This window comes from Lutra lutra, chromosome 2 (genome assembly GCF_902655055.1).
Source record: "Lutra lutra chromosome 2, mLutLut1.2, whole genome shotgun sequence".
Lineage (NCBI taxonomy): Eukaryota > Metazoa > Chordata > Mammalia > Carnivora > Mustelidae > Lutra > Lutra lutra.
The window spans coordinates 96,050,612-96,076,232 of record NC_062279.1 but is presented as its reverse complement, the minus strand read 5'-3'; the positions used below and the strand labels follow the sequence as shown (position 1 = coordinate 96,076,232).

The following is a 25,621-nucleotide window of genomic DNA, read 5'->3' as shown; positions in this document are numbered from 1 at the left end:
GGTCAAGATGATATTCCAACTATGGCTTCACATGCTCTTTACCACTGGTAATGGATTATGATGTTCACACGAACATGAGTCCAGTGAAAGGACTAATGGGAATATATCCTAAGTAATAAATTCCAGTTTATTGAGAAACAAACAATATTAAGCACAAACAATCTCATTTGAGCTCAATATTGTATTTAGGAGAGTTAGAAACTATTAAAAAGGGTGTGAAAATACAACTTATGATCACAAATATTTTTATTAAGCCCAAGACATAATAGAGCATTACAGGGAGAACACAACTACATCTCATTAAAGATAATATGGACTTAATAACAACAAAAGAACAGCCTATCCCTAAAGACACATTATTACAGAAAAGTTACGAGATTTTGAAAGGTAGTATATCCAACAATCCAAGAGATTTGGGTCCTGCAATGTAGGAGGAGGTAGTAATATTTGTAGATTTCTTCTAGCCCCATTATACTAAAATATATCCATTATATCCAATATACCTTCAAGATTGGGTAAATCTACTGAATCATGTTCAGAATTTATAATATCTGAAGATTGCTTTGAGAGCTTCATTACTCTTCTAATTCCAGAGGATTATATGACTTTAGCATCTTAGCAAGTCAGGATGCCTTGAAAGTACAATTTCCAAAATTAACAAGTCTATGATTTATAAATAAGTTTATTTATAATGATATTTACATAATAAAAACAAAACACATGAAACTCACAAGTTATACAAAGAAACTGATGTATAATAAAAACAGCAAGATAGACTGACAGGCAAAAATTTAAAGAAAGATTTAATAAAGAGTTAAATATCGAATAGACACTTTACTTCTTCTAAATTTCACTTTGTCACCCACACTGAATTGAATTGAACAATGGCTCTCTCTTCAGGAGGTCCTGTACTGGAAATTCTGGAAACTGATAAATTATATTTTGAGAAGTGTTTAAAGTTAATGACCTATTTCCATGCAGTACCTAACGCTGCCTTAATACGAAGTCACATTCAGTCTGCTTTGACGTGAAATTGCCTGTTAACCTGTTCTGCCAGGCTAGACAAATGTTACCCACATTGTGCTGATACGTGGCAAGAATAAACTACTATTTAGAGAGTAAAGGGAACTGGAGCAGAAGTGACTGGGCAACAGTTTCAAGAGAAGCAAAAGCCAGGAGAGGGAAATCAATGAAAACATGCACAAGAATAGGCAGAGTAATAAGCACAAGTAGTGCAGTGGGGAAATGAACAGAAGGAATTAATCCACGGAGCAAGATAAGGGCTTCTTCGTTACTATCACTGGAAAACAACTTAGTGCCTAGCCAAACAAATTTGTTTTAACAGAAGTACTTGGAAGGACCTGGGGGTGTTAGTAAATGGAATGCCACCTTTAAATTCAGGTTGAGTTCTTGCTGACAGCGGTGAACATCTGCTTCAAACAGCAATAAAATGGAAGCTATATAATCTATGCAGCTGCGTCCTTTAAACTAACAAAACAATTTCAAATGAGACAAGGAAAAACAAGACATAAGCATTGTCAAATAAGGCACATGTAAAAATCTACACACATTATCCAGTGAAAGACAATATATATATATTTGGAGGTAGAAATAATTACAAAAATACTGACATTTCTAAAGCATTAGCATATTTGTTACAAACAATCACCAACTAATCCCCATTCAGAAAACTGTTTTGTAAAATGATTATTCAACATCTTCAGGACTACATATTTGTGTGGGTTTTTTTTTTCTTTTTTTTTTTTTTGAAATTTCACATGTGAGCATCTGGAGAATTCAGTTAGTGGCAAAAAAGTTGTCCATACTATGAGAAATGTAATATGGAAATTATAAAAAGTTATAAATGTTCATAAACCCCATGGTCATCATAATGTAAATGTCCTTGAGTGCACCAAGTTGATATTTCCTCATCAATTAGGAATTCACAATTCTTAATTTCACAGGCCCATTGACGTTTTTAGTAATGTGGCTATATCTGCTGGCATACTCCCTTCGTCACCTGCAGGTCAGAAAGGGACATTAAAAGTTTAATAAAAATATTTTATGAAATATATTTTCTTTAACTTTGGTGAATTCCTAAATCATCTTTCAAAGCCCAGTTTGCTTCAACATCACTCCTTGCTAAAAACCTTCATGAGGGGTGCCTGGGTGGTGTAGTTCGTTAAGCACCTGACTCTGGGTTCTGCCTCAGGTCCAAATCTCAGGGTCTTGACACTGAGCCCTTTGAGGGGCTCTGCACTCAGATCGGAATCTGCTTAAGATTCCCTTTCTCTCTGCCTCTCCCCACTATGCATACTCTCTCTCTCTAAATAAATCTAAAACAGAACAAGGCAAAACAACCTTTGCAATTCCCTACATATATTTAGGGCTATTTCCTCTGTGCTTATGTTCATATTGCCAGCACAGTACTCTAGAGGCTAGGTTTCTGAGCTGACAGAAATATATAAAGACAGGCACATATTAGTTTGGATCATATTCTGTTCATATAACACACAGTATTTACTACTCAGGTTTACTCGATAAAAACATTTATGCAACAAACTGAATAGTGAAAACAAAGACAACCAAACAAATCATTCATCTACACCCTTACTTTCAATCCAAAGATACAATCACTAACTTAGACTTAATTGGCACATCTAAACAAGATTATGAGTAAGGCATAGCAGTTGAAGATTAAAGTGCCCACTGAAAATAACCTTCTCCCAAGGTTTGCCCCATATTTCAATTAAATCAGACTCCAGTATCTAGACACTTATGCAAGAAGCATTCCGGATTTTTTTTTATTTTTTAAGATTTTTTTTATCTGAGACAGAGAGCATGCACTGCCAAGTGAAGGGAGAGAGACTCTCAAGCAGACTCCCCACTGAGCATGCAGCCCAACACGGAGCTCAATCCCATGACCCATGAGATCATGACCTGAGCTGAAACCAAGAGCCGGATGTTCAACGGACTGAGCCACCCAGGTGCCCCCAGGATTTTTCTAAAGTGGGAAAACACCTTGTGTCAGTTAATCACTTAAGACTGTTTAGAGATGAGCTGATATATTAGTTTATAGTGACAATGGTATAGTTGACAATTCATAAGTATTTGTACATTCATAGCAATGAGTAATTTCATAATTAGATGTGGCTAAAATACAACCAAACTAACAACTTTTCTCTGCCATACATACACACCCCAATTATAACCTAAAATTATGAGTACTTTATCTACTCTTCTTTCATTTAAAAACATGTGCACAGAAACACAGACTATTCCATAAACTCTCAAGTTCGTAGACACCCTTGTCTTGAGGTTCAAGACTTAATAGCCCATGAAATCTAACTTGAAACTTGTCCTCTAGAAGACAGTAAGACAACAAGAATGCAGAAGTATAACACAAGACTGTACAAGATTCAGTATTCTGGGAAGGGAGGGAGAGGTGGAAAGAAGGAAAAAGGGGTGAGGAAACTCTTCTAAGTTTGAAGATGCTAAAGATACAATGCAAAAAAAGGTAGTGTGTGAAATCTGGATTTTTTTTTTTTTTAAGCTATAAAAGACATTGGGGATAATTGGGAAAACGTAATATTTGGAAATTATTGTTAATTTTCTTGGATGTAATGATGGTATTGTAGCAAATTAAAGGGAATGATAAATATTCAGAATACATGTCAATAACTGAAATGGCTGAGGAAAAAAAGGTAGACGAAGCAAAATATTTAGAACTGCTAAATTCACTTATATTATGCTTTCAACATCTCTGCATGAAAATTTCCATTATTAAAAGTTTTAAAAGGTAGAAAATCTATTAATATAATCACATTAAAAGATTAAAGAAAAATAACACATGCCCAAACCACAATCCTTATTCTTTTTTCTTTTTTTTTTTTTTTAAGATTTTATTTCTTTATTTGATAGAGGGAAAGATCACAAGTAGGCAGAGAGGCAGGCAGAGAGAGCAGGCTCCCTCTTAAGCAGAGAGCCCAATGTGGGGCTCGATCTCAGGACCCAGGGATCATGACCTGAGCCGAATGCAGAGGCTTTAACCCACTGAGCCACCCAGGTGCCCCAGTCCTTATTCTAAAGCAGTGATTCTCTGACTTTAGCATGTATCAGAACCCCAGTAAGATTATCAAGTTCCATTCCCAATTTCTGACTGAACGGGGATGGAGTTGGGCTTGGGAATTTGCATCTCAAGGCAATTTCCCAGGTGATGTTGTTGCTGTTGGTCCAGGGACTGCACTTTGAGAACCACTAAGGCAAGCTCTAGAAACACAAAAATCTGACAAGCATTTCTGAGAGAAATCATGGCACTTTTCTTTCATAGTTTCATGGTGGGGGGGGCAAGATTGTTAACATAAAGCACAGATATACTCAATTACAAATATACTTTTCGTTTAGGAAAAGAACTTCGCTGTGAGAGATGAAAAGGGTACATGCACTCTCATTAGGTCAGTGCCTAATCATTTAAATGAAACCAAAAGCAAAGATGACAAAATCATTATAGTTAAAAAATAAGGACATTATTGTATCCTTAGGCTACCAAATAAAACACCAGAAGAAACTAGTAAAAATAGCTTTAACAAGACAGAGGAAAATTTCCTACAGAAAAAAAAAAGAGTACTAAATGGGAGAATGATTCTTTATAACTAAAGGCTTTAGAGGTAACAGTCTAAAAGCATCGTTGAAATAAATTGCTATTTTAACAGATACTTGATGTGAACATAACAGATAAAATTTTAGACCAAACAACTTTACATAAATACAAATAATTTACGTGAATTATGACTAGATATGGACATACACTGGGCTTATCTGAAATACCATTAAAATGCCATGGTAAAAAGAAATTAGGGGCACTATACAAAAGAGAAAGAAGAAAAAGGCAATAGTGAAGAGAGAGCTGTCAACAAATTTTGGGAGAATGGAAGCGGACTTTTGCAGAATAGACAAAGCAAAAACTTAAGTGAACAAAGGTAGAAAATGGAAGAAGGTTACTTCACTTCATCTAAACCAACCTCCCCGCCCCCCCACCACAAACTCAAGACACGGAGGTAATACACGGCTCCCAAAGGATGAGGAATATATAGAGCTAAAACAGAAGAGTAGAATATCTAAAGCCTACCCAACAGAGCCAGCCATTTACCCCAGATCAACAAATGAAAGTTTACTGGGGCACCTGGGTGGCTTAGTCGGCTAACCATCTGCCTTCAGCTCAGGGCATGATCCTGGGGTCCTGGGTTTGAGCCCACGTCAGATCCCTCTCAGCAGGAAGCCTGCTTCTCCCTCTCACTCCTTAGCTTGTGTTCCCTCTCTCACTTTCTATTTCTGTCAAATAAATAAATAAAATCTTAAAAAAAAAAAGGGTTATTCTTTGAAAAGTTTAATCAGAGGATACTAAATATGGGCATAGTACAAGACAGTGAAGCTCTATTAGAACAGGAAAATTAGGAGGACTCAAGATGGCGGAGAAGTAGCAGGCTGAGACTACTTCAGGTAGCGGGAGATCAGCTAAATAGCTTATCTAAAGATTGCAAACACCTATAAATCCAACGGGAGATTGAAGAGAAGAAGAACAGCAATTCCAGAAACAGAAAATCAACCACTTTCTGCAAGGTAGGACTGGCGGAGAAGTGAATCCAAAGCGACGGGAAGATAGACCGCGGGGGGGAGGGGCCGGCTCCCGGCGAGCGGCGGAGCAACGGAGCACAAAATCAGGACTTTTAAAAGTCTGTTCCACTGAGGGACATCGCTCCAGAAGCTTAACTGGGGTGAAGCCCAGGCGGGGTCAGCGCGGCCTCAGGTCCCGCAGGGTCACAGAAGGATCGGGGGTGTCTGAGTGTCGCAGAGCTTACTGGTATTAGAACAGGGAAGCTGGCTACAGAGACAGAGCCGAGGAGTGAGCTCTAAACTCGGGGTTGCCTTGTGCTGGTCGCAGGCTCGGTCAGCTCGGAGTGTGGCCGGAGACCAGGGTGACGGGAGTCATTGGGCGCTGTTCTCTGAGGGCCACTGAGGAGTGGGGCCCCGGGCTCTCGGCTCCTCCGGGCTGGAGACTGGGAGGCCGCCATCTTCATTCTCGCCCTCCGGAACTCTACGGAAAGCGCTCAGGGAACAAAAGCTCCTGAAAGCAAACCCAGCAAACCCGAGCGGATTACTCAGCCCGGCCCTGGGTAAGGGCGGTGCAACTCCGCCTGGGGCAAAGACGCTTGAGAATCACTACAACAGGCCCCTCCCCCAGAAGATCAACGAGAAACCCAGCCAGGACCAAGTTCACCTACCAAGGAGTGCAGTTTCAATACCAAGGAGAGCGGCGGAATTCCAGAGAAGAAAGCAAAGCACGGAACTCATGGCTTTCTCCCCATGATTTTTTAGCCTTGCAGTTAATTTAATTTTTTTTTCTTTTTCAATTTTTTTTTCTTTTTCTCTTCTTCTGCTAAATTTTTTTTAACTTTTACCGTTTTCTTTTTTTTAATGTTTTTTAAATAGTTTATCTAATATATATATATTTTTTTTCCTCTTTTTATATTTTTTCTTTATCGGCTTTCTTTTTTTTAATAGTTTTTTTTTTCCTTTCTTTCTGAACCCCTTTTTATCCCCTTTCTCCCCCCTCACAATTCAGGATCTCTTCTGATTTGGCTAAAGCATATTTTCCTGGGGTTGTTGCCACCCTTTTAGTATTTTACTTGCTCCTTCATATACTCTTATCTGGACAAAATGACAAGGCGGAAAAATTCACAACAAAAAAAAGAACAAGAAGCAGTACAAAAGGCTAGGGACCTAATCAATACAGACATTGGTAATATGTCAGATCTAGAGTTCAGAATGATGATTCTCAAGGTTCTAGCCGGGCTTGAAAAAGGCATGGAAGATATTAAAGCAACCCTCTCGGGAGATATAAAAGCCCTTTCTGGAGAAATAAAAGAACTAAAATCTAACCAAGTTGAAATCAAAAAAGCTATTAATGAGGTGCAATCAAAAATGGAGGCTCTCACTGCTAGGATAAATGAGGCAGAAGAAAGAATTAGCGATATAGAAGACCAAATGACAGAGAATAAAGAAGCTGAGCAAAAGAGGGACAAACAGCTACTGGACCACGAGGGGAGACTTCGAGAGATAAGTGACACCATAAGACGAAACAACATTAGAATAACTGGGATTCCAGAAGAAGAGGAAACGGAGAGGGGAGCAGAAGGTATATTGGAGAGAATTATGGGAGAGAATTTCCCCAATATGGCAAAGGGAACAAGCATCAAAATCCAGGAGGTTCAGAGAACCCCCCTCAAAATCAATAAGAATAGGTCCACACCCCGTCACCTAATAGTAAAATTTACAAGTCTTAGTGACAAAGAAAAGATCCTGAAAGCAGCCCGGGAAAAGAAGTCTGTAACGTACAATGGTAAAAATATTCGATTGGCAGCAGACTTATCCACAGAGACCTGGCAGGCCAGAAAGAGCTGGCATGATATATTCAGAGTACTAAATGAGAAAAACATGCAGCCAAGAATACTATATCCAGCTAGGCTATCATTGAAAATAGACGGAGAGATTAAAAGCTTCCAGGACAAACAAAAACTGAAAGAATTTGCAAACACCAAACCAGCTCTACAGGAAATATTGAAAGGGGTCCTCTAAGCAAAGAGAGCCCCTAAAAGTAGTAGATCAGAAAGAAACATAGACAATATACAATAACAGTCACCTTACAGGCAATACAATGGCACTAAATTCATATCTCTCAATACTTACCCTGAATGTTAATGGGCTAAATGCCCCAATCAAAAGACACAGGGTATCAGAATGGATCAAAAAACAAAACCCATCTATATGTTGCCTACAAGAAACTCATCTTAAACCCGAAGACACCTCCAGGTTTAAAGTGAGGGGGTGGAAAAGAATTTACCATGCTAATGGACATCAGAAGAAAGCAGGAGTGGCAATCCTTATAGCAGATCAATTAGATTTTAAGCCAAAGACTATAATAAGAGATGAGGAAGGACACTATATCATACTCAAAGGAACTGTCCAACAAGAAGATCTAACAATTTTAAATATCTATGCCCCTAACGTGGGAGCAGCCAACTATATAAACCAATTAATAACAAAATCAAAGAAACACATCGACAATAATACAATAATAGTAGGGGATTTTAACACTCCCCTCACTGAAATGGACAGATCATCCAAGCAAAAGATCAACAAGGAAATCAAGGCCTTAAATGACACACTGGACCAGATGGACATCACAAATATATTCAGAACATTTCATCCCAAAGCAACAGAATACACATTCTTCTCTAGTGCACATGGAACATTCTCCAGAATAGATCACATTCTTGGTCCTAAATCAAGTCTTAACCGGTATCAAAAGATTGGGATCATTCCCTGCATATTTTCAGACCACAATGCTCTAAAGCTAGAACTCAATCACAAGAGGAAATTTGGAAAGAACCCAAATACATGGAGACTAAACAGCATCCTTCTAAAGAATGAATGGGTCAACCAGGAAATTAAAGAAGAATTGAAAAAATTTATGGAAACAAATGATAATGAAAACACAACGGTTCAGAATCTGTGGGACACAACAAAGGCAGTCCTGAGAGGAAAATATATAGTGGTACAAGCCTTTCTCAAGAAACAAGAAAGGGGGCGCCTGGGTGGCTCAGTGGGTTAAGCCGCTGCCTTCGGCTCAGGTCATGATCTCAGGATCCTGGGATCGAGTCCCACATCGGGCTCTCTGCTCAGCAAGAAGCCTGCTTCCCTCTCTCTCTCTCTCTCTGCCTTCCTCTCCGTCAACTTGTGATCTCTCTCTGTCAAATAAATAAATAAAATCTTAAAAAAAAAAAAAAAAAAAGAAACAAGAAAGGTCTCAGGTACACAACCTAACCCTACACCTAAAGGAGCTGGAGAAAGAACAAGAAAGAAACCCTAAACCCAGCAGGAGAAGAGAAATCATAAAGATCAGAGCAGAAATCAATGAAATAGAAACCAAAAAAACAATAGAACAAATCAACGAAACTAGGAGCTGGTTCTTTGAAAGAATTAATAAGATTGATAAACCCCTGGCTAGACTTATCAAAAAGAAAAGAGAGAGGACCCAAATAAATAAAATCATGAATGAAAGAGGAGAGATCACAATGAACACCAAAGAAATACAGACAATTATAAGAACATACTATGAGCAACTCTACGCCAACAAATTTGACAATCTGGAAGAAATGGATGCATTCCTACAGACATATAAACTACCACAACTGAACCAGGAAGAAATGGAAAGCCTGAACAGACCCATAACCAGTAAGGAGATTGAAATAGTCATCAAAAATCTCCAAACAAACAAAAGCCCAGGGCCAGATGGCTTCCCGGGGGAATTCTACCAAACATTTAAAGAAGAACTAATTCCTATTCTCCTGAAACTGTTCCAAAAAATAGAAATAGAAGGAAAACTTCCAAACTCATTTTATGAGGCCAGTATCACCTTGATCCCAAAACCAGACAAAGATCCCATCAAAAAAGAGAACTACAGACCAATATCCTTGATGAACACAGATGTGAAAATTCTCACCAAAATACTAGCCAATAGGGTCAGACAGTACATTAAAAGGATTATTCACCACGACCAAGTGGGATTTATTCCAGGGCTGCAAGGCTGGTTCAACATCCGCAAATCAATCAATGTGATACAACACATTAATAAAAGAAAGAACAAGAATTTTATGATACTCTCCATAGATGCTGAAAAAGCATTTGACAAAGTACAGCATCCCTTCCTGATCAAAACTCTTCAAAGTGTAGGGATAGACGGCACATACCTCAATATTATCAAAGCCATCTATGAAAAACCCACCGCAAATATCATTCTCAATGGAGAAAAACTGAAAGCTTTTCCGCTAAGGTCAGGAACACGGCAGGGATGTCCATTATCACCACTACTATTCAACATAGTACTAGAAGTCCTAGCCTCAGCAATCAGACAACAAAAGGAAATTAAAGGCATCCAAATCGGCAAAGAAGAAAAACTATCACTCTTCGCAGATGATATGATACTATATGCGGAAAACCCAAAAGACTCCACTCCAAAACTGCTAGAACTTGTACAGGAATTCAGTAAAGCGTCAGGATATAAAATCAATGCACAGAAGTCAGTTGATTTTCTCTACACCAACAACAAGACAGAAGAAAGAGAAATTAAGGAGTCCATCCCATTTACAATTGCACCCAAAACTATAAGATACCTAGGAATAAACCTAACCAAAGAGACTAAGAATCTATACACAGAAAACTATAAAGTACTCATGAAAGAAATTGAGGAAGACACAAAGAAATGGAAAAATGTTCCATGCTCCTGGATTGGAAGAATAAATATTGTGAAAATGTCTATGTTACCTAAAGCGATCTACACATTTAATGCAATTCCTATCAAAGTAACATCCATTTTTTTCAAAGAAATGGAACAAATAATCCTAAAATTCATATGGAACCAGAAAAGACCTCGAATAGCCAAAGGAATATTGAAAAAGAAAGCCAAAGTTGGTGGCATCACAATTCCGGACTTCAAGCTCTATTACAAAGCTGTCATCATCAAGACAGCATGGTACTGGCACAAAAACAGACACATAGATCAATGGAACAGAATAGAGAGCCCAGAAATAAACCCTCAACTCTATGGTCAACTCATCTTCGACAAAGCAGGAAAGAATGTCCAATGGAAAAAAGACAGCCTCTTCAATAAATGGTGTTGGGAAAATTGGACAGCCACATGCAGAAAAATGAAATTGGATCATTTCCTTACACCACACACGAAAATAGACTCAAAATGGATGAAGGATCTCAATGTGAGAAAGGAATCCATCAAAATCCTTGAGGAGAACACAGGCAGCAACCTCTTCGACGTCAGCTGCAGCAACATCTTCCTAGGAACATCACCAAAGGCAAGGGAAGCAAGGGCAAAAATGAACTATTGGGATTTTATCAAGATCAAAAGCTTTTGCACAGCAAAGGAAACAGTGAACAAAACCAAAAGACAACTGACAGAATGGGAGAAGATATTTGCAAGTGACATATCAGATAAAGGGCTAGTGTCCAAAATCTATAAAGAACTTAGCAAACTCAACACCCAAAGAACAAATAATCCAATCAAGAAATGGGCAGAGGACATGAACAGACATTTCTGCAAAGAAGACATCCAGATGGCCAACAGACACATGAAAAAGTGCTCCATATCACTCGGCATTAGGGAAATACAAATCAAAACCACAATGAGATATCACCTCACACCAGTCAGAATGGCTAAAATTAACAAGTCAGGAAATGACAGATGCTGGCGAGGATGCGGAGAAAGGGGAACCCTCCTACACTGTTGGTGGGAATGCAAGCTGGTGCAACCACTCTGGAAAACAGCATGGAGGTTCCTCAAAATGTTGAAAATAGAACTACCCTATGACCCAGCAATTGCACTGCTGGGTATTTACCCTAAAGATACAAACGTAGTGATCCGAAGGGGCATGTGCACCGAATGTTTATAGCAGCAATGTCTACAATAGCCAAACTATGGAAAGAACCTAGATGTCCATCTACAGACGAATGGATAAAGAAGATGTGGTATATATACACAATGGAATACTATGCAGCCATCAAAAGAAATGAAATCTTGCCATTTGCGACGACGTGGATGGAACTAGAGGGTATCATGCTTAGCGAAATAAGTCAATCGGAGAAAGACAACTATCATATGATCTCCCTGATATGAGGGAGAGGAGATGCAACATGGGGGGTTAAGAGGGTAGGAGAAGAATAAATGTAACAAGATGGGATTGGGAGGGAGACAAACTATAAGTGACTCTTAATCTCACAAAACAAACTGAGGGTTGATGGGGGGAGGGGGGTTGGGAGAGGGGGGATGGGGTTATGGATATTGGGGAGGGTATGTGCTATGGTGAGTGCTGTGAAGTGTGTAAACCTGGCGATTCACAGACCTGTACCCCTGGGGATAAAAATATATGTTTATAAAAAATAAAATTTAAAAAAAAAATAAATAAATAAAATTAAAAAAAAAAAAAAGAACAGGAAAATTAACTATATAAATATGACAACAGCCCTCTCTCCTCCCCTCTTTTCTTTAGCTCTAGTAATGCAGTCAATAAGGTTTATACTCTATCTCCCACCATCCTCATTTCACAAAAGATTGGGTGAATATGTTCTCAGGGAAATGAACCAGTCCCTAAGAAGCAGTCTATATAAACACAGTGGGGAGTCCAAAAATCAAACTGCTAAAACCCCAATTAACTAGTAACTATGATGGTTCTATATAAAGATTTACTGTTAGAATAAAATCTGTATACCTGGGTGGGTGGCAGCAGAGCTAAAGGAGAACAGGTTTTGGTGTCATGAGATAAGGGATAGGAGAGACAGAATTATCCAAAATCAGTGTTTGTATCAATTCTGGCTAATCTTAGTTACTGTAGTACTTTTGAAATGAGGATGCTTTTCCTATACTGTATGCCAGTGAAGGATTTGGGCAATCTTTGTTAATCCCTTGCTAGTGCTACTTCGATGCCTTTTCAGATAAATAAATACTGATGTTCCTGTTTACAAACAACTTACCTTCATCGACTGTGGTCATATCTTGTTCAAGTTTCAGTTTCTGTTGGTTAATTTTTAGCATGGATTCTTCAATTGTCCCTTGGCTTATTAATTTTATAACTAGTACTTCTCTAAAGTGAATAGAAGATATGTCCATTGGTTATTTAATATAAAATTATTTGGATACATATAAGCTATACAACACATCTTAGAGTTCAGTAAGAATAATTTGAAAACTGTATAACAAATATATCCTTAACTTTAAATTCCCTTTTATTCAAACTTGGGATTGATGTTTTCTGAGCATGTAACTTTTACATGACCTTTCTTATTAATCCAAGATATCTGTAATCCAAAAATTACTGGTAAAACTTACTACAACAAACAGTCTGGGTTCAGATAGGTATTCATCTTAAAATGGAACATGTTAAACAAAAACAAAACCAAAAATAAATAAATAAAAATAAAAGGGAACATGCTTTACTTGTCTAAACACTAAATAGTTCGGTATAAAAAGTACGAAAGTATAGTGAAGTGCAAAGATTACACAGGCAGTTTTAACCCCATAATAGGTAGAGATAAATATCTAGTTCATAAATGAACTTATCAAGATCTTTTGGAAATATAGTAACACACTCCAAATAGAAAACATTGATTATTCACTACTTATATGTGAAAGTAGAGTTGAATTATAGGTATTGGCACCTCTTTAAGATCCAATGTCAAAATGACCCTTCACCTAAAATATCTACAACTCAAATAATGTATTTTCTAAAGGATAACAGGGTAGCAATAGTATACATATTACTCTCTATCTGGCTTTTCAGTGGTTTAACAAGACTTTTTAACTACTAATATTTTTCAAAGGAGCTGAACCATGGGTATATTTTGTTTTCATCAGCTGCAGAACTAATTGGGGTGATGTGGGAGGTTGTTTTCCTTTAACTACTAGAAAAGGAATAGGTTACATAGGAACACTGATGGTATGAAATATATCAGCAGCCAAGCTCTGCTGAAAATACAAAAATGAAGCAGGACACTGACAGACCATATTCTACTATTCTATACAAATTAAATTGGCATTTGGTTAAAAATAAATTTCAACTCAAAACACTTACTTAGTCTGGCCTACTCTGTGGCATCTGTCTTCTGCTTGTTTGTCATTATATGGGTTACAGTCAATATCATGAAGTATAACAACATTCGCTGAAGTGAGGTTTATTCCTAAGCCACCAGCTTTTGTTGACAGCAGAAACACAAAGATATCCATATCGGTATTAAACTCGTCAATTAGGTGAATCCTATAAGATAAATATATCAGGCTAAATTTCACTAGAATGTATATAGCTAAAACTGAAGACAATCACACTACATTGAAAAAAAAAAACAAAAAACCCAAAGATGTAAATACATGCTCTTGGTAATATAATTACCTTTCCTACAGTTACTTTACTGGAAGACGTTCCCAATTCACCAACTTCTTTTCTTTTCTTTCTTTCTTTCTTTTTTTTTTTTTTTAAAGATTTTATTTATTTGACAGACAGAGATAACAAGTAGGCAGAGAGTCAGGCAGAGAGAGAGGTGGGGAAGCAGGCTCCCTGCTGAGCAGAGAGCCCGATGTGGGGCTTGATCCCAGGACCTTGAGATCATGACCTCAGCTGAAGGCAGAGGTTTAACCCACCCACTGAGCCATCCAGGCGCCCCACCAACTTCTTTTCTATAACATTTCTCTTCTATACCATTTCTCTCTCTACTAGTTCTCACTTTAATTCAACTATTCAGGTTTGAGTAATGCCAAAGAGTTATTTTCTCCTTTGTTTAATGACTTCTGGCTTATCTAAAAATTTTGGATATCACTTTTCAATCTTTAGCATTCTCAGAAGCCTATTAGCAGCTGCTCTTGATACCAGACGAACTAAAGATCTTAAGATCAAACTAGAGTAGTGTGTTCTCTTTTAGCATATCTTCTATCTTTAATGCAGGAAAAAAAATGCATTTTGGCTGATAAAAAATAAACCAAAAGATATAATGCAGTTTAAACACACTAGAAAAAGTATTCCTTTTTTTTTTTTTAAAGACAATCTTTTAATATTTGGGAATTAAAAAAATAAACAAACCAAACTTATTCAATCACTCTTAAAATACAAAAAACCCAAGATTTTAAAACAATCTTGGTTTTTGCTTTTTAAACAATCTTGGTTTAAAGGTAAGGTACTTCAAGGGTCTGAATGAGTCTTAAAGGAGAAAACACTCTAATTAAATAGAGGGACAGATTTCTATGCAATTCAGATGAAAAACTTAGAAAAATTTCCTTATCTTAGGACAATCAATGATTTGAAATAACCAAACAGAAGACTCAAAAGTAATAAAATTCAATCAAATGCCTGATACATATTTAAAATTCCAACATTTACTCTTATTTGGAGGTGAGGTGGAGATTTTCTGAAATTGAAGTGAAGTATACCAACCTTTCAGAAATCTGAGTCTTCCCATCTAATCTGAGGTACCTATGCTGATGATGTTTTAAGAGAACCTCTAAAATATCCAGCATCATGGTAAATTGGCTAAATAATACAACTCTATCACCCTGTGAAAATACATATATGGATTAGATACACGGAAAAATAAAATTATAAGTATCTAATGATCAACTGCTTCTTTAATAAAAATCAAGTGACCACAGCAAAGGTAAATTTCTTGTTATAGATGTAACAAGCTTATATATAAATAAAACTACCTTAATTTCTAAACTTCAGACCTAAAATTTAATTGTTTTGATTTTCAAGGACAGTTAATGAAAACAGCTACAAAAGTACTATTTGGATTATGATCTTACAAATTTAAGCTGTTTCACATATAAAGAGTAGTAGTATTTAAATAACATGGTATCCTCAAAATACTAATTTTGAGGCAATCTATGAGTGACATAGATTGTCACTCATGAAATAATGACATTTAAGATTATTTTTTAAAAACATCAATACATATGTATTCTACTAACTTCTATTTTTCTTTTTTAGACTCAAAAGAGGAAAAATAATCAGGAAAACATATCCCCAGATATACCCCCTAAATGCTCAAAGCATTAATTTCTAGAAATACGTATAACAGATATAGGCTAAAGCTTCAAGAAAGTCAAATCATGCCACAATTATTTTAAAGAAGTTTAACTATTTGGAAAAATACAAGAAGAGTAGCATTCTTCTTTATTACCTTCTGTTTCAATTCAGACAAGATGCATCCTAAAACTCGGAATTTTCCAGAATCTAAAATCAAGTCCATGTCTAACTGGAAGTTATTAATATGTCGATATTGTTTACAAAGTACATGTAATTCAAAGTCTGTCATAACTTCCATATCTTCAAAGATCAAGTCAGGGTTAGCCTCACAATGCGTAGGTTCCTTAAAACAAAACAGAACAATACACACATCAAAATGAAGATAATTTATAATATGACCAGAATGCTTGAACAAAACTGTTCATATCTGATAAAATATTAAGTAGCTAAACAGCACATTTTACATGGTACAATTTAACAAAGGAAAGTAATATTCATTATTTTAGGTACAATAAAGGGGGAAAAGTCCTTGTTGTTTTAGACAACATCCTGAAATATTCATAGATGAAGAAATATCTAGAATTTGGCTCACAATAATCCTGGGGAAGGGTCTAGATGAAACAAGAGTAGTGTCATTCTAGGTAATAACTGTTAAAAAAAAAAATGGGTGAAGCTTACATGGGCAGAGGATTTCATTATACAATTCTACTTACACGTTTGAAATTTTCCATAATAAATTTAAAATAATATAAAAACATTTAAAAAGCAAATAGTTGCTTTTAACATGAAGATCTGTAAGGGAGAACTAAGGGTGGGTGCTACAGAGAATGAGGCAAAAATAAAGATTAATAAAACTGTAGACAAAATATAATAAAAACATGAAGAAAACAAATGGAGAAAACAACTCACTGCCCTGGACATAAAATCTAAGTGATTTTTTTGGTAAAATAAAGAAGTGCATTATGGCAATCTCAATCAGGAACTGGCAAACTTTCTGTAAAGAGCCACGCAGTAAATATCTTGGGTAGGTTCTGAAGACACAAAGATCTATTTTGCAACTCCTCAACTCTGCCCTTATAGAGGCATACCTTGCTTCACCTTTTTTGTGTATGGGTTTCACAGATAATGTGCTTTTTACAAATTGAAGGTCTGTGGCAACCCTGTGCTGACCAAGTCAATTGGTGTCATTTTGCCAACAATATCGCTCATTTTGTGTTTCTGGTAAATCTTAAAATATTTCAAGCTTTTTCATTACTACTGTATTTGTTATGGTGATCAGTGATTACAACTTGCTGAAAGCTCAGATGACAGCAGCATTTTTTTTAAGCATTTTTAAATTTAAGTATGTACACTTTTTTAGACATAATCCTACTGCACACTTAATTGATTACAGTACAGTGTAAACGTAACTTTTATATATGCACAGGGAAACAAAAAATTCATTTGACTTTCCTGCAGTGGTCTGGAGCCAAACCTGCAATATCTCCCAGGTATGTCTGTATTGAGAAAGAGGTCACAAAAAACAGAAACAGAAAGACATGGCTGTGTTAAAATAAAACTTTATTTATAAAAACAGCCACTGTCATATTTGGCCCTAAGGCCATAGTCTGTTGACTCCTAATACAGACTGTCAGCCCTCTCAGTTCTTTATGTTCCCCTAAATTATCTAGAACTTTATCTTAAAAATGTTTTTTGGGGGGAGCCTGGTGGCTTAGTCGTTAAGCATCTGCCTTTGGCTGTCATGATCCCAGGATCCTGGGATCAAGCCCCACATCTGGCTCCCTGTTCAGTGGGAAGTCTGCTTCACCCTTTCCCACTCCCCCTGCCTGTGTTCCCTCTCTCACTGTGTCTCTGTCAATAAATATATAAAATCTTTAACAAAAAATGCTTTTCTTAAATATAGGATTAATGGATCAATATGCTTATGAGGCCTGACTCATCTTTAGGTAGCCTAACAATTTAACCTTATGTTTAATAGTGTTAATAAAGGTCAATGTTAACATAATATGAAATCCTTACCTTTAGCATAAGCTGAGACATTTCCTTGAGCTTTTCAGCTGTGTAATATTGGCGATGTAATAAAGGATGATTGGCCATTTTTCTTAATTGCATCATGACATTGCACATTTCTGTGTTTTTTTCTGTAATCCAAAGAGCACACATTAAAAACAAAAAAACAAAACCAAGTTTACAGCTGTCTGCTGAAATACATCTCAGTGCAAACAAAAAGTTTAAAATCATTTCTTCAAATTCTAAGTAGTTTTTAAAAATGAGCAAATCCCACTGTAATATGACTAAACAAAATGTAGGACCAATACAGGATTACTTTTTACATGCAATTGTGAAAATAAGATTATACCCATGTTATTGATAGATTTTTTCAATCTGTTGAAAAGACCCAAATAGAGCTGCTCCTGTTTCTCTGACATTGCACACAATTCAATTCGATCTTTCTTGGGGGGTAGCTGCTTGAGAACCTGAGAAAGGAAAACAGTTTAAGCAGATCTTTCAAATAAAGAAGAAAACAGATTTCTAAAAAACAATCATCACAATAAATATGCAGGTAAGTTACCTCTTCTTTTACCCTTCTGAGAATAAATGGTTTTATAATTTGTTTCGCGTGTGCTATTCTCTCCTTTTCATATATACTTTGCTCATCTGCTGATTTCTAAATAAAAAAAGAGAACACATCCATTTAGAAATTATTTATTTACTTATTTAAGGTTTTACTTATTTATTTGAGAGAGAGAAAGAGAGAGAGAGAGAGAGAGAACATGAGAGGGAGAAGCAGACTCCCCACTGAGCAGTGGGGACTTGATCCTGGGACTCCAGGATCATGACCTGAGCTGAAGGCAGTTGCTTAACTAATAACTAAGCCACCCAGGCATCCCTAGAAATTACTCATTTAAATGACCACAGTTAGCAAGATTACAGAATGTGAAAATCATCCTTACCACAATCTGAGTTATTTTCCATAGAAGCTCACTTCATTCTAGATGGAATTCCACATTTTAACTCTGGGCTATTAACCTACTTCTTCAAGCTCCACATGTACTTTGAGGTTTCCTGTACTCTGCTTAAGCTAATAAAATTGAACTACGATGGTGTTCAGAAGTTTAAGTCATAACTAATGAGTCATAACTAAATTACCAGATAGCTCTCATGAAAGTGTGTGTGTGTGTTTAACAGGGTGGGGAGAAGAGAAGGGAAAGAGAAAGAGAGATAAGTAGAAAATTTGTACTTATTTCTAGAAAAATGACCCCAAAAGAAAGCTAGTACAGGTGATGTGCACCATGTGTTCTAAAAGACACGGATGGTTCCTAGTTAAGCCCTGTTAATTTTGAAAAATTAAAGAAGTGGAATTCTAAGATGAGAAGTCCTCCATATTCTATAATCTATTAGACCATCAAGTGGGAGTGAATATATTACTGAAAGTTTAGAAGGCAGTTAATTTACAGTGGAAGAATATCATAGAGAATTTTTGCAAAATATATGTAACGGGAAAGAATTAAGAAGCTATATAAAATCTGCTGTACTGGAGAGCTTAGTAGGAGTTCCTGAAGACTATACTGTACTTTTCTTTATTAAAAGATGTTTTTTTGGGTGGCTCAGTGGGTTAAGCCTCTGCCTTCGGCTCAGGTCGTAATCCCAGGGTCCTGGGATCAAGCCCCGCATCGGGCTCTCTGCTCAGCAGGGAGCCTGCTTCCCCCCCACTCTCTCTGCCTGACTCTCTGCCTACTTGTGATCTCTGTCAAATAAATAAATAAAATCTTAAAAAAAAAAAAAGATCTTTTTTCTTTTCTTTTTCCTGCCTTCCTTTCTTTCTTTCATTGAGTGAGAGCATGTGCGCGTATGTGAGCAGAGGGAGGGGCAGAAGGAGAGGGAGAGAAACAATCTCAAACAGACTCAGATTCCAAACTGAGTGCGGAGCCTGATGTGGGGCTTGATCTCACGACTCTGAAATCAAGAGTTACACACTTAACCAGCTGAGCCATCTGGGCATCCCTACACTGCACTTTTTCTAAGCAACATGGGGAAAATTAACCAGATTTTCTTATATAAAGAATTTCTTTGTGTAATGTAAGAAATTACTACTCTGGGGTACCTGGATGGCACAGTAGGTTGAGCATCTGACTGTAGGTTTTGACTCAGGTTCTGACCTTCTAGGTCATGGGCTCAGCCAGGAGTCTGCCTGAGATCCTACCTCTCCCTCTCCATGCCTCACCTTTCCACCCTCCACCATTCCACCCCCACCGCTCTCTCTCCAAAATAAATGAAAATTTTAAAAAAAACTGTTACTTCTGAATTTATGGACTTTTATTTCAAAACATTTTTCCCAGTATAGGAGTGTTCTGGATAATCTACTTTTGTCCAGTTCTACAGTTTACCTATAAAGAAATGCTACTAATTCACCAAATTTTAGTAAGGTAAATGCAATGACCAAGCCTTCCCCACATATTCTATATCTGAACACTCCACTAATTTAGAATTGTCATTTCAGAATATTAGGATATTAAAACTAAAACTTTTGGGTATCAATTACATATGTCACCAATTTATTTCCCATGGTATTTTGGCAGACTTTCCAAGTCATATAGGTGTAGCAACTACTTAAACTTAGTATCATGTATACACTATGAGAACAAGAAAAAAAGACAGAAGAGTTCCTATATAAAACACAAAGTGGGGCGCCTGGGTGGCTCAGTGGGTTAAGCCTCTGCCTTTGGCTCAGGTCATGATCTCAGGGTCCTGGGATCGAGCCCCGTATCAGGCTCTCTGCTCCGCGGGGAGCCTGCTCCCCCCTCAACCCCGCCTGCCTCTCTGCCTGCTTGTGATCTCTCTGTCAAATAAATGAATAAATAAAAATCTTAAAAAAAAAAACCAAAAAACACAAAGTAATATATTTGGGAGAAAATATAAATTTATGCTTACTGTTTTAGAAGAAAACATTCTTCGTATTTCACTGGTGCTACTACTAAACATGTGTGGCATAACAAAATTCAACAGTGACATGAGTTCTAACAGATTATTCTGTACAGGTGTGCCTGTGAGCAGCAAACGGTTATTTGCCTGTGAAAGTAAAATTTAGATTAGCTTTTCTTTTTTAAAGAGCCAAGTCCTTCCTCTCTATACCCTTCAGAAGGGGAGAAAAAAAAAATTAAAACCTTTATTACTAATGATGTAACATTCTGAGATGAAGACTAGTAATTTAGAAAAATTATCATCTATTGTATTTTGAGGTAGAAAGTATAAAACTAATGGTTTCATTTTATAAGTAGGTAACTTGACTGTATTTGATATTCATAAAGTTTATCACATAGAATAGGGATTGGTAAATTGAGGCTCATGAGCTAATAAAAATGGGTTTTATATTTTTAAAGGAGTATGAAAAACAAAACAAAACAAAACAAAAGCAAAGAACAAGTCACAGAGGAAAGCCCACAAGGCATGAAATACTTATTACCTGGATCTTTACAGAGAAAGTTCGCTGACCCCTGATATAAAATACTAAATACATTAAAACATTAAAACAACACATAACTTCATTATATTTGGAAACATTCACAAAATACTCTTACATTAATTGTCATAAGGTGCTGGTAGCGGATGGAGCCCATATTCTTTAGCATATGGCCCTCATCAAAAATCGCATAATTAAGTTTCAGCCGTCGAAACAGACTACGATCATCAGAACTGCTGATTGCACAATTATACCTATCACGAAAAAAAAAATTCTCTAAGGTTATACACTTAAAAGCCTGGACCATAGTGAGACTTTGTTTTCTAAAATTACTTTTATTTATACATTTCTAGTAGCCAGTATCTGAAAGATACCACTGGACATAGTTGGTGTTCAAATAAATACTGACCCACTTGTATACAATAACTATTTATGTACATGTAACCAAGTTATAAAAGCTGCAATATGTAGGTAAAGGAAAATTTTAATGTTATAATTAGACAACTTCTATAGAACTTCTTAAGAAGAAACCAATTTGGGCAAAATTTGTATGTATCTGCAACTGCTACACACTTAGGGAACTGTTACATTTTCAGAACAAAAGCAGGGGGAAAAATAACATAAAATGAAGACATTTGTTAAGAACATAATAGTACTGTATTAAACTAGTAGAGTACATCCAAGAAAAAACAGTTAATAGTAGCTAGCAGTACTGGACTATATATAAAAATGGAGTCCATTTTATGTAGGAAAGATGAATTTTGGATTCATCTTTTAATTATGGCCTCCTACAGAAGTCAGTTGATGGAAATAGTAACTAAATACTGATAGTTAATATGAACTTGACATAACCTATATTTAAAAGTGCAACATGACAGCATTAAGTTCTTTGTTAGATATTTATGCTAAACGGTTACACCAAGTAATGACTAACTTATTCAAAGTTCTATTTTCCATCCTTCTATTTTAAGTCAATTTTTTCATTTAGAGTGAGATTCCAATGTATTTAATACTTAATTATTAATAATTAACATTTATAAGTTACAAATATTACAAATGATTTTGGTGGCATTTCTTCAATTTCACTTGAAGTTTAACTGAAACAATTCTATAAAACTATGCTTTCAATCACATGGACAAAACCTTTTTATAACCAGTATCAGTCACCTGTTGTACTAGTAAAAAATTGAAACATGCCTGAATACTCAACATAAGTTATTCCATTACTTTTGCTGCATGGTCCTTAGCCTGTACTTTCTTTCCTGTTACTATTAACATATTTTAAATATATTTTTTTAAATATAGGGTTACACAATATCTCCCCCGCAATATTTTTTTCTCAATACTTACGTGGTCACAATTACATTATATTCTTCATATTTACTATGGATGTTATATCTAATCTGTTTACGTTCTTCTTGAGAGCCTGTAATTTAAAAACAACACACACATGTTGGTTTATTTAATGTACTTTGCGATATGTTAGGATTTTAAATAAATTTCCAATTAAAACAAAATGACATTCTTACCATAGTAACAGAGCACCTTTAAAGTGGGGCACCATAAATTAACTTCTCTTAACCAGTTATCTAGGTAACAAGAGAGGTATTACTTGCATCTGCTAAATAGGTTAGGTGTATACAGTGAAATGAGTTCTATCCAGAAATTTTTCTTTTGCAAAATAATACAAGATCTTTAAAAAACAAAGACCCTTCACAATTTTACTCCTTATGTTTGAAATAATTTTGAGATATAAAACAAAAGGCAGAGGACCAATGATTATATTTATAGGATGATTAAATTCCTATTTAAAGAGGTTTTTTTGGATTATGTTCATACATACATTCACTTGTTCTAGTCCACATCCAATCAATTAAGTACTTTCAGTGGGGATTAACTGTATACTTTCTGATTCAATAAATGCTTAATTATAAATTTAAAAGCACTTGTTTCTCTTAAATTAGGTACTCATTAAAACAATTTTTTTCATTACAACAATTTTTTAAAAGTATTACAAAAACAAATGATCTGATCGATGGTCCTTGAGGCATAATTTAAAAGCTGAATAACGGACTTGTATTTGAGATATTTTCTTTTAAAAGATGTCCAGTACAATCAAATACACATACATACACAAAGGGGGGAAAAGTATAAGGGAACCACAGCATCAATAATCACCTCCACAAACTAAGAAATCACACATAAACAGTTTTTCTTCTCCCTGTATAAAACACTAAACAGTCAAGTACGGTTGTTCACAGTATTACAAACCTATAGTTGACGCTGGAACAACGATCAAATGAGGACCTTTATTACCCTCCTGATAGAGGTATGCCAGGAATGCAATGGCTTGAATAGTTTTTCCTAGGCCCTAAAATTGAATGTTTAAAAGACAATACATGAAATTTTAAAACAAACAAAAAATACTAGAAAACAAAAAAGGAAAAATAATATTTCTGGTTTTATTTTTGATTCCCTAAAATGCAACCCTATGAGAATTCTATCATGTTCTTAGTTCTCAGTGACAGATAAAACAGATCATAATCTCCAAATGATATTATAACTTGGTTTAATGAGTTAAACTATTTATCCTATATACTATACTATACTAGTTATACATACTAGTTATATACTTTAACTTAGTTTAATGAGCAGGATGTATCCTAACTTCTAGTTAAAATGGGACACATAATATGGAAGAGCTTTGCAATGTATACAAAGGACATAATCTTGGTCACTGTTTTATATAAAACAAATATTTTATACATACTGGATAGATTAAGAACCATGTTCCAATGACTAATTGGATTTGAATATATACCTATTATCCACCAAATTTCACTTCTCAGAGTATATTCAAGAGTTATAAGAACATATGTCCATGAAGAGACTTGAGTAAGAATGTTGACAGTAGTTTTATCTACTGTCAGTAGCTAGCCAAATACTGGAAATAATTTAAATCTTCAACAGGAGAATGGATAAATTAAGTTGTAGCATGTTTACACTAGGGACTACTGCATGTCAATAAAACACCAAACTACTGATACATGTAAGAACACAGATGAAACTTCAGTAACTTTATCATGCACCAAATGAACCAGAAACAAACAGTATATACTATATGGCTCTATTAATATAAAGTTCAAAATTTGAAAAAAAAAAATCTATAGTTATAGGTGTCCAAAGAGTGGTAGTGGCAATGACTGAAAAGGAGCATGAGGGAATGTTCTGGGATGATAGAAATGTTGATCTGGAGAGGGTGGTCACACAGGTGCACATATATGTAAAAAATCACCAAGCTAACATTTGTGCATTTACTACAAGTAAATTATACATCAACGAAGGACTTTTTTTCTGTCTTGTTCTTTTGTTTTTAAAGGGTATTGGGGAGGAACCAAACATTACCAACTGTTAAGAACTGAACTGCCCTCACTACCCAATTCATGTGTTGAAGCTCTATCCCACAATGTGACTGTATTTGGAGACAGGGCCTTTAAGAAGGTAATTAAGGTTAAATGAGATCACAAGGATGGGGATCCAATCCCCGTCTTAAGAGAAAAAGACATCAGGGATGTGTGTGCACAGAGAGAAAGACATGTGATACATGGGGAGGAGGTGGCCATCTGCAAATGAAGGAGAGAGGCCTTGGGAGAAACCAAACTGGCCAACCCCTTGTTCTTAGACTTCCAGGCTCCACAGCTATGCGAAATAAATTTCTGTTGTTTAAGTCACCCAATCTTTGGTCTTTCATTATGCGAGTCCTAGTAGACCAAGCAATACACTAACTTATAGTGCCTTACAGGTCACAAAGAGTTTTATATATTATACCTCATTTGGTGAGGATTAGCCCATGAAAGGCAAAGTTGGGGCCCCAAACCCAGATATGAATCTCAAGTCCAGCTTTCTACAACTGTAATATTCTGTATCTAATTCTAAACTATTTTGAAATTCTGTACATATTTAGCTTTCTATTAGATAAATAGCATCTCTGTTATGATGATAGTATGATGTATGTGTGGGAGTAGACTTAAATACAAAACCCTACTGGAAGCTAACTACAGAATAAAGATCACTATGTAACTTTTATTTTAATAATGTAATATACAATGTAATGTATGTGTATTTAATAAACGTTTTCTCCAGTAAACAGGACTTATTTTTAATAAACTTTTAAAAGAGGAAGGATTATTAGGTTAGATGAAAGGTCAGTGTCTATGTGACAATACCTGAACTAGGTTGTAATGAATTTCCTAAGCCTAGTGTCAAGCAAATGTGATTTGGGAAAAAACACAAACTCGGAGACATCTAACAAAAGTAAAATGGCTGAACTGATGCTGCTAATAATTGTGCAGATTTATTTATATATATCTGTAAAATTTGCTGATCAATGTGTAGATTTATGTTATCTATAAAATTTAAAAGTAGCTGTAACTACAGAAAACACATATAACAAAATCTCATATATACATATGTATATATGTATATGTACATACGCAAACACCTGCAGAAGAAAATAATCTGA

General features: G+C 35.9%; 1 protein-coding gene across 5 annotated transcripts in view; it reads right to left on the bottom strand.

Annotated features, from left to right (window-relative positions):
- Positions 1–228: 228 nt before the first annotated feature.
- The window catches only part of SMARCAD1 (SWI/SNF-related, matrix-associated actin-dependent regulator of chromatin, subfamily a, containing DEAD/H box 1), an 82,044-nt gene continuing 56,651 nt past the window's right edge, over positions 229–25,621 (bottom strand). For all 5 annotated transcript variants that reach the window (XM_047717999.1, XM_047718001.1, XM_047717998.1 and 2 more), the window contains exons 12-24: positions 23,371–23,470; positions 22,629–22,688; positions 22,450–22,525; positions 21,218–21,353; positions 20,571–20,708; positions 18,211–18,306; positions 17,998–18,115; positions 17,658–17,779; positions 15,793–15,981; positions 15,048–15,166; positions 13,698–13,880; positions 12,601–12,710; positions 229–2,020 (exon numbers count right to left, since the gene is read on the bottom strand). In XM_047717999.1, the coding sequence (XP_047573955.1) occupies positions 1,959–2,020; positions 12,601–12,710; positions 13,698–13,880; positions 15,048–15,166; positions 15,793–15,981; positions 17,658–17,779; positions 17,998–18,115; positions 18,211–18,306; positions 20,571–20,708; positions 21,218–21,353; positions 22,450–22,525; positions 22,629–22,688; positions 23,371–23,470 (1,509 nt within the window). In that variant the 3' untranslated portion in view covers positions 229–1,958. The remainder of the gene's footprint in view (positions 2,021–12,600; positions 12,711–13,697; positions 13,881–15,047; positions 15,167–15,792; positions 15,982–17,657; positions 17,780–17,997; positions 18,116–18,210; positions 18,307–20,570; positions 20,709–21,217; positions 21,354–22,449; positions 22,526–22,628; positions 22,689–23,370; positions 23,471–25,621) is intronic.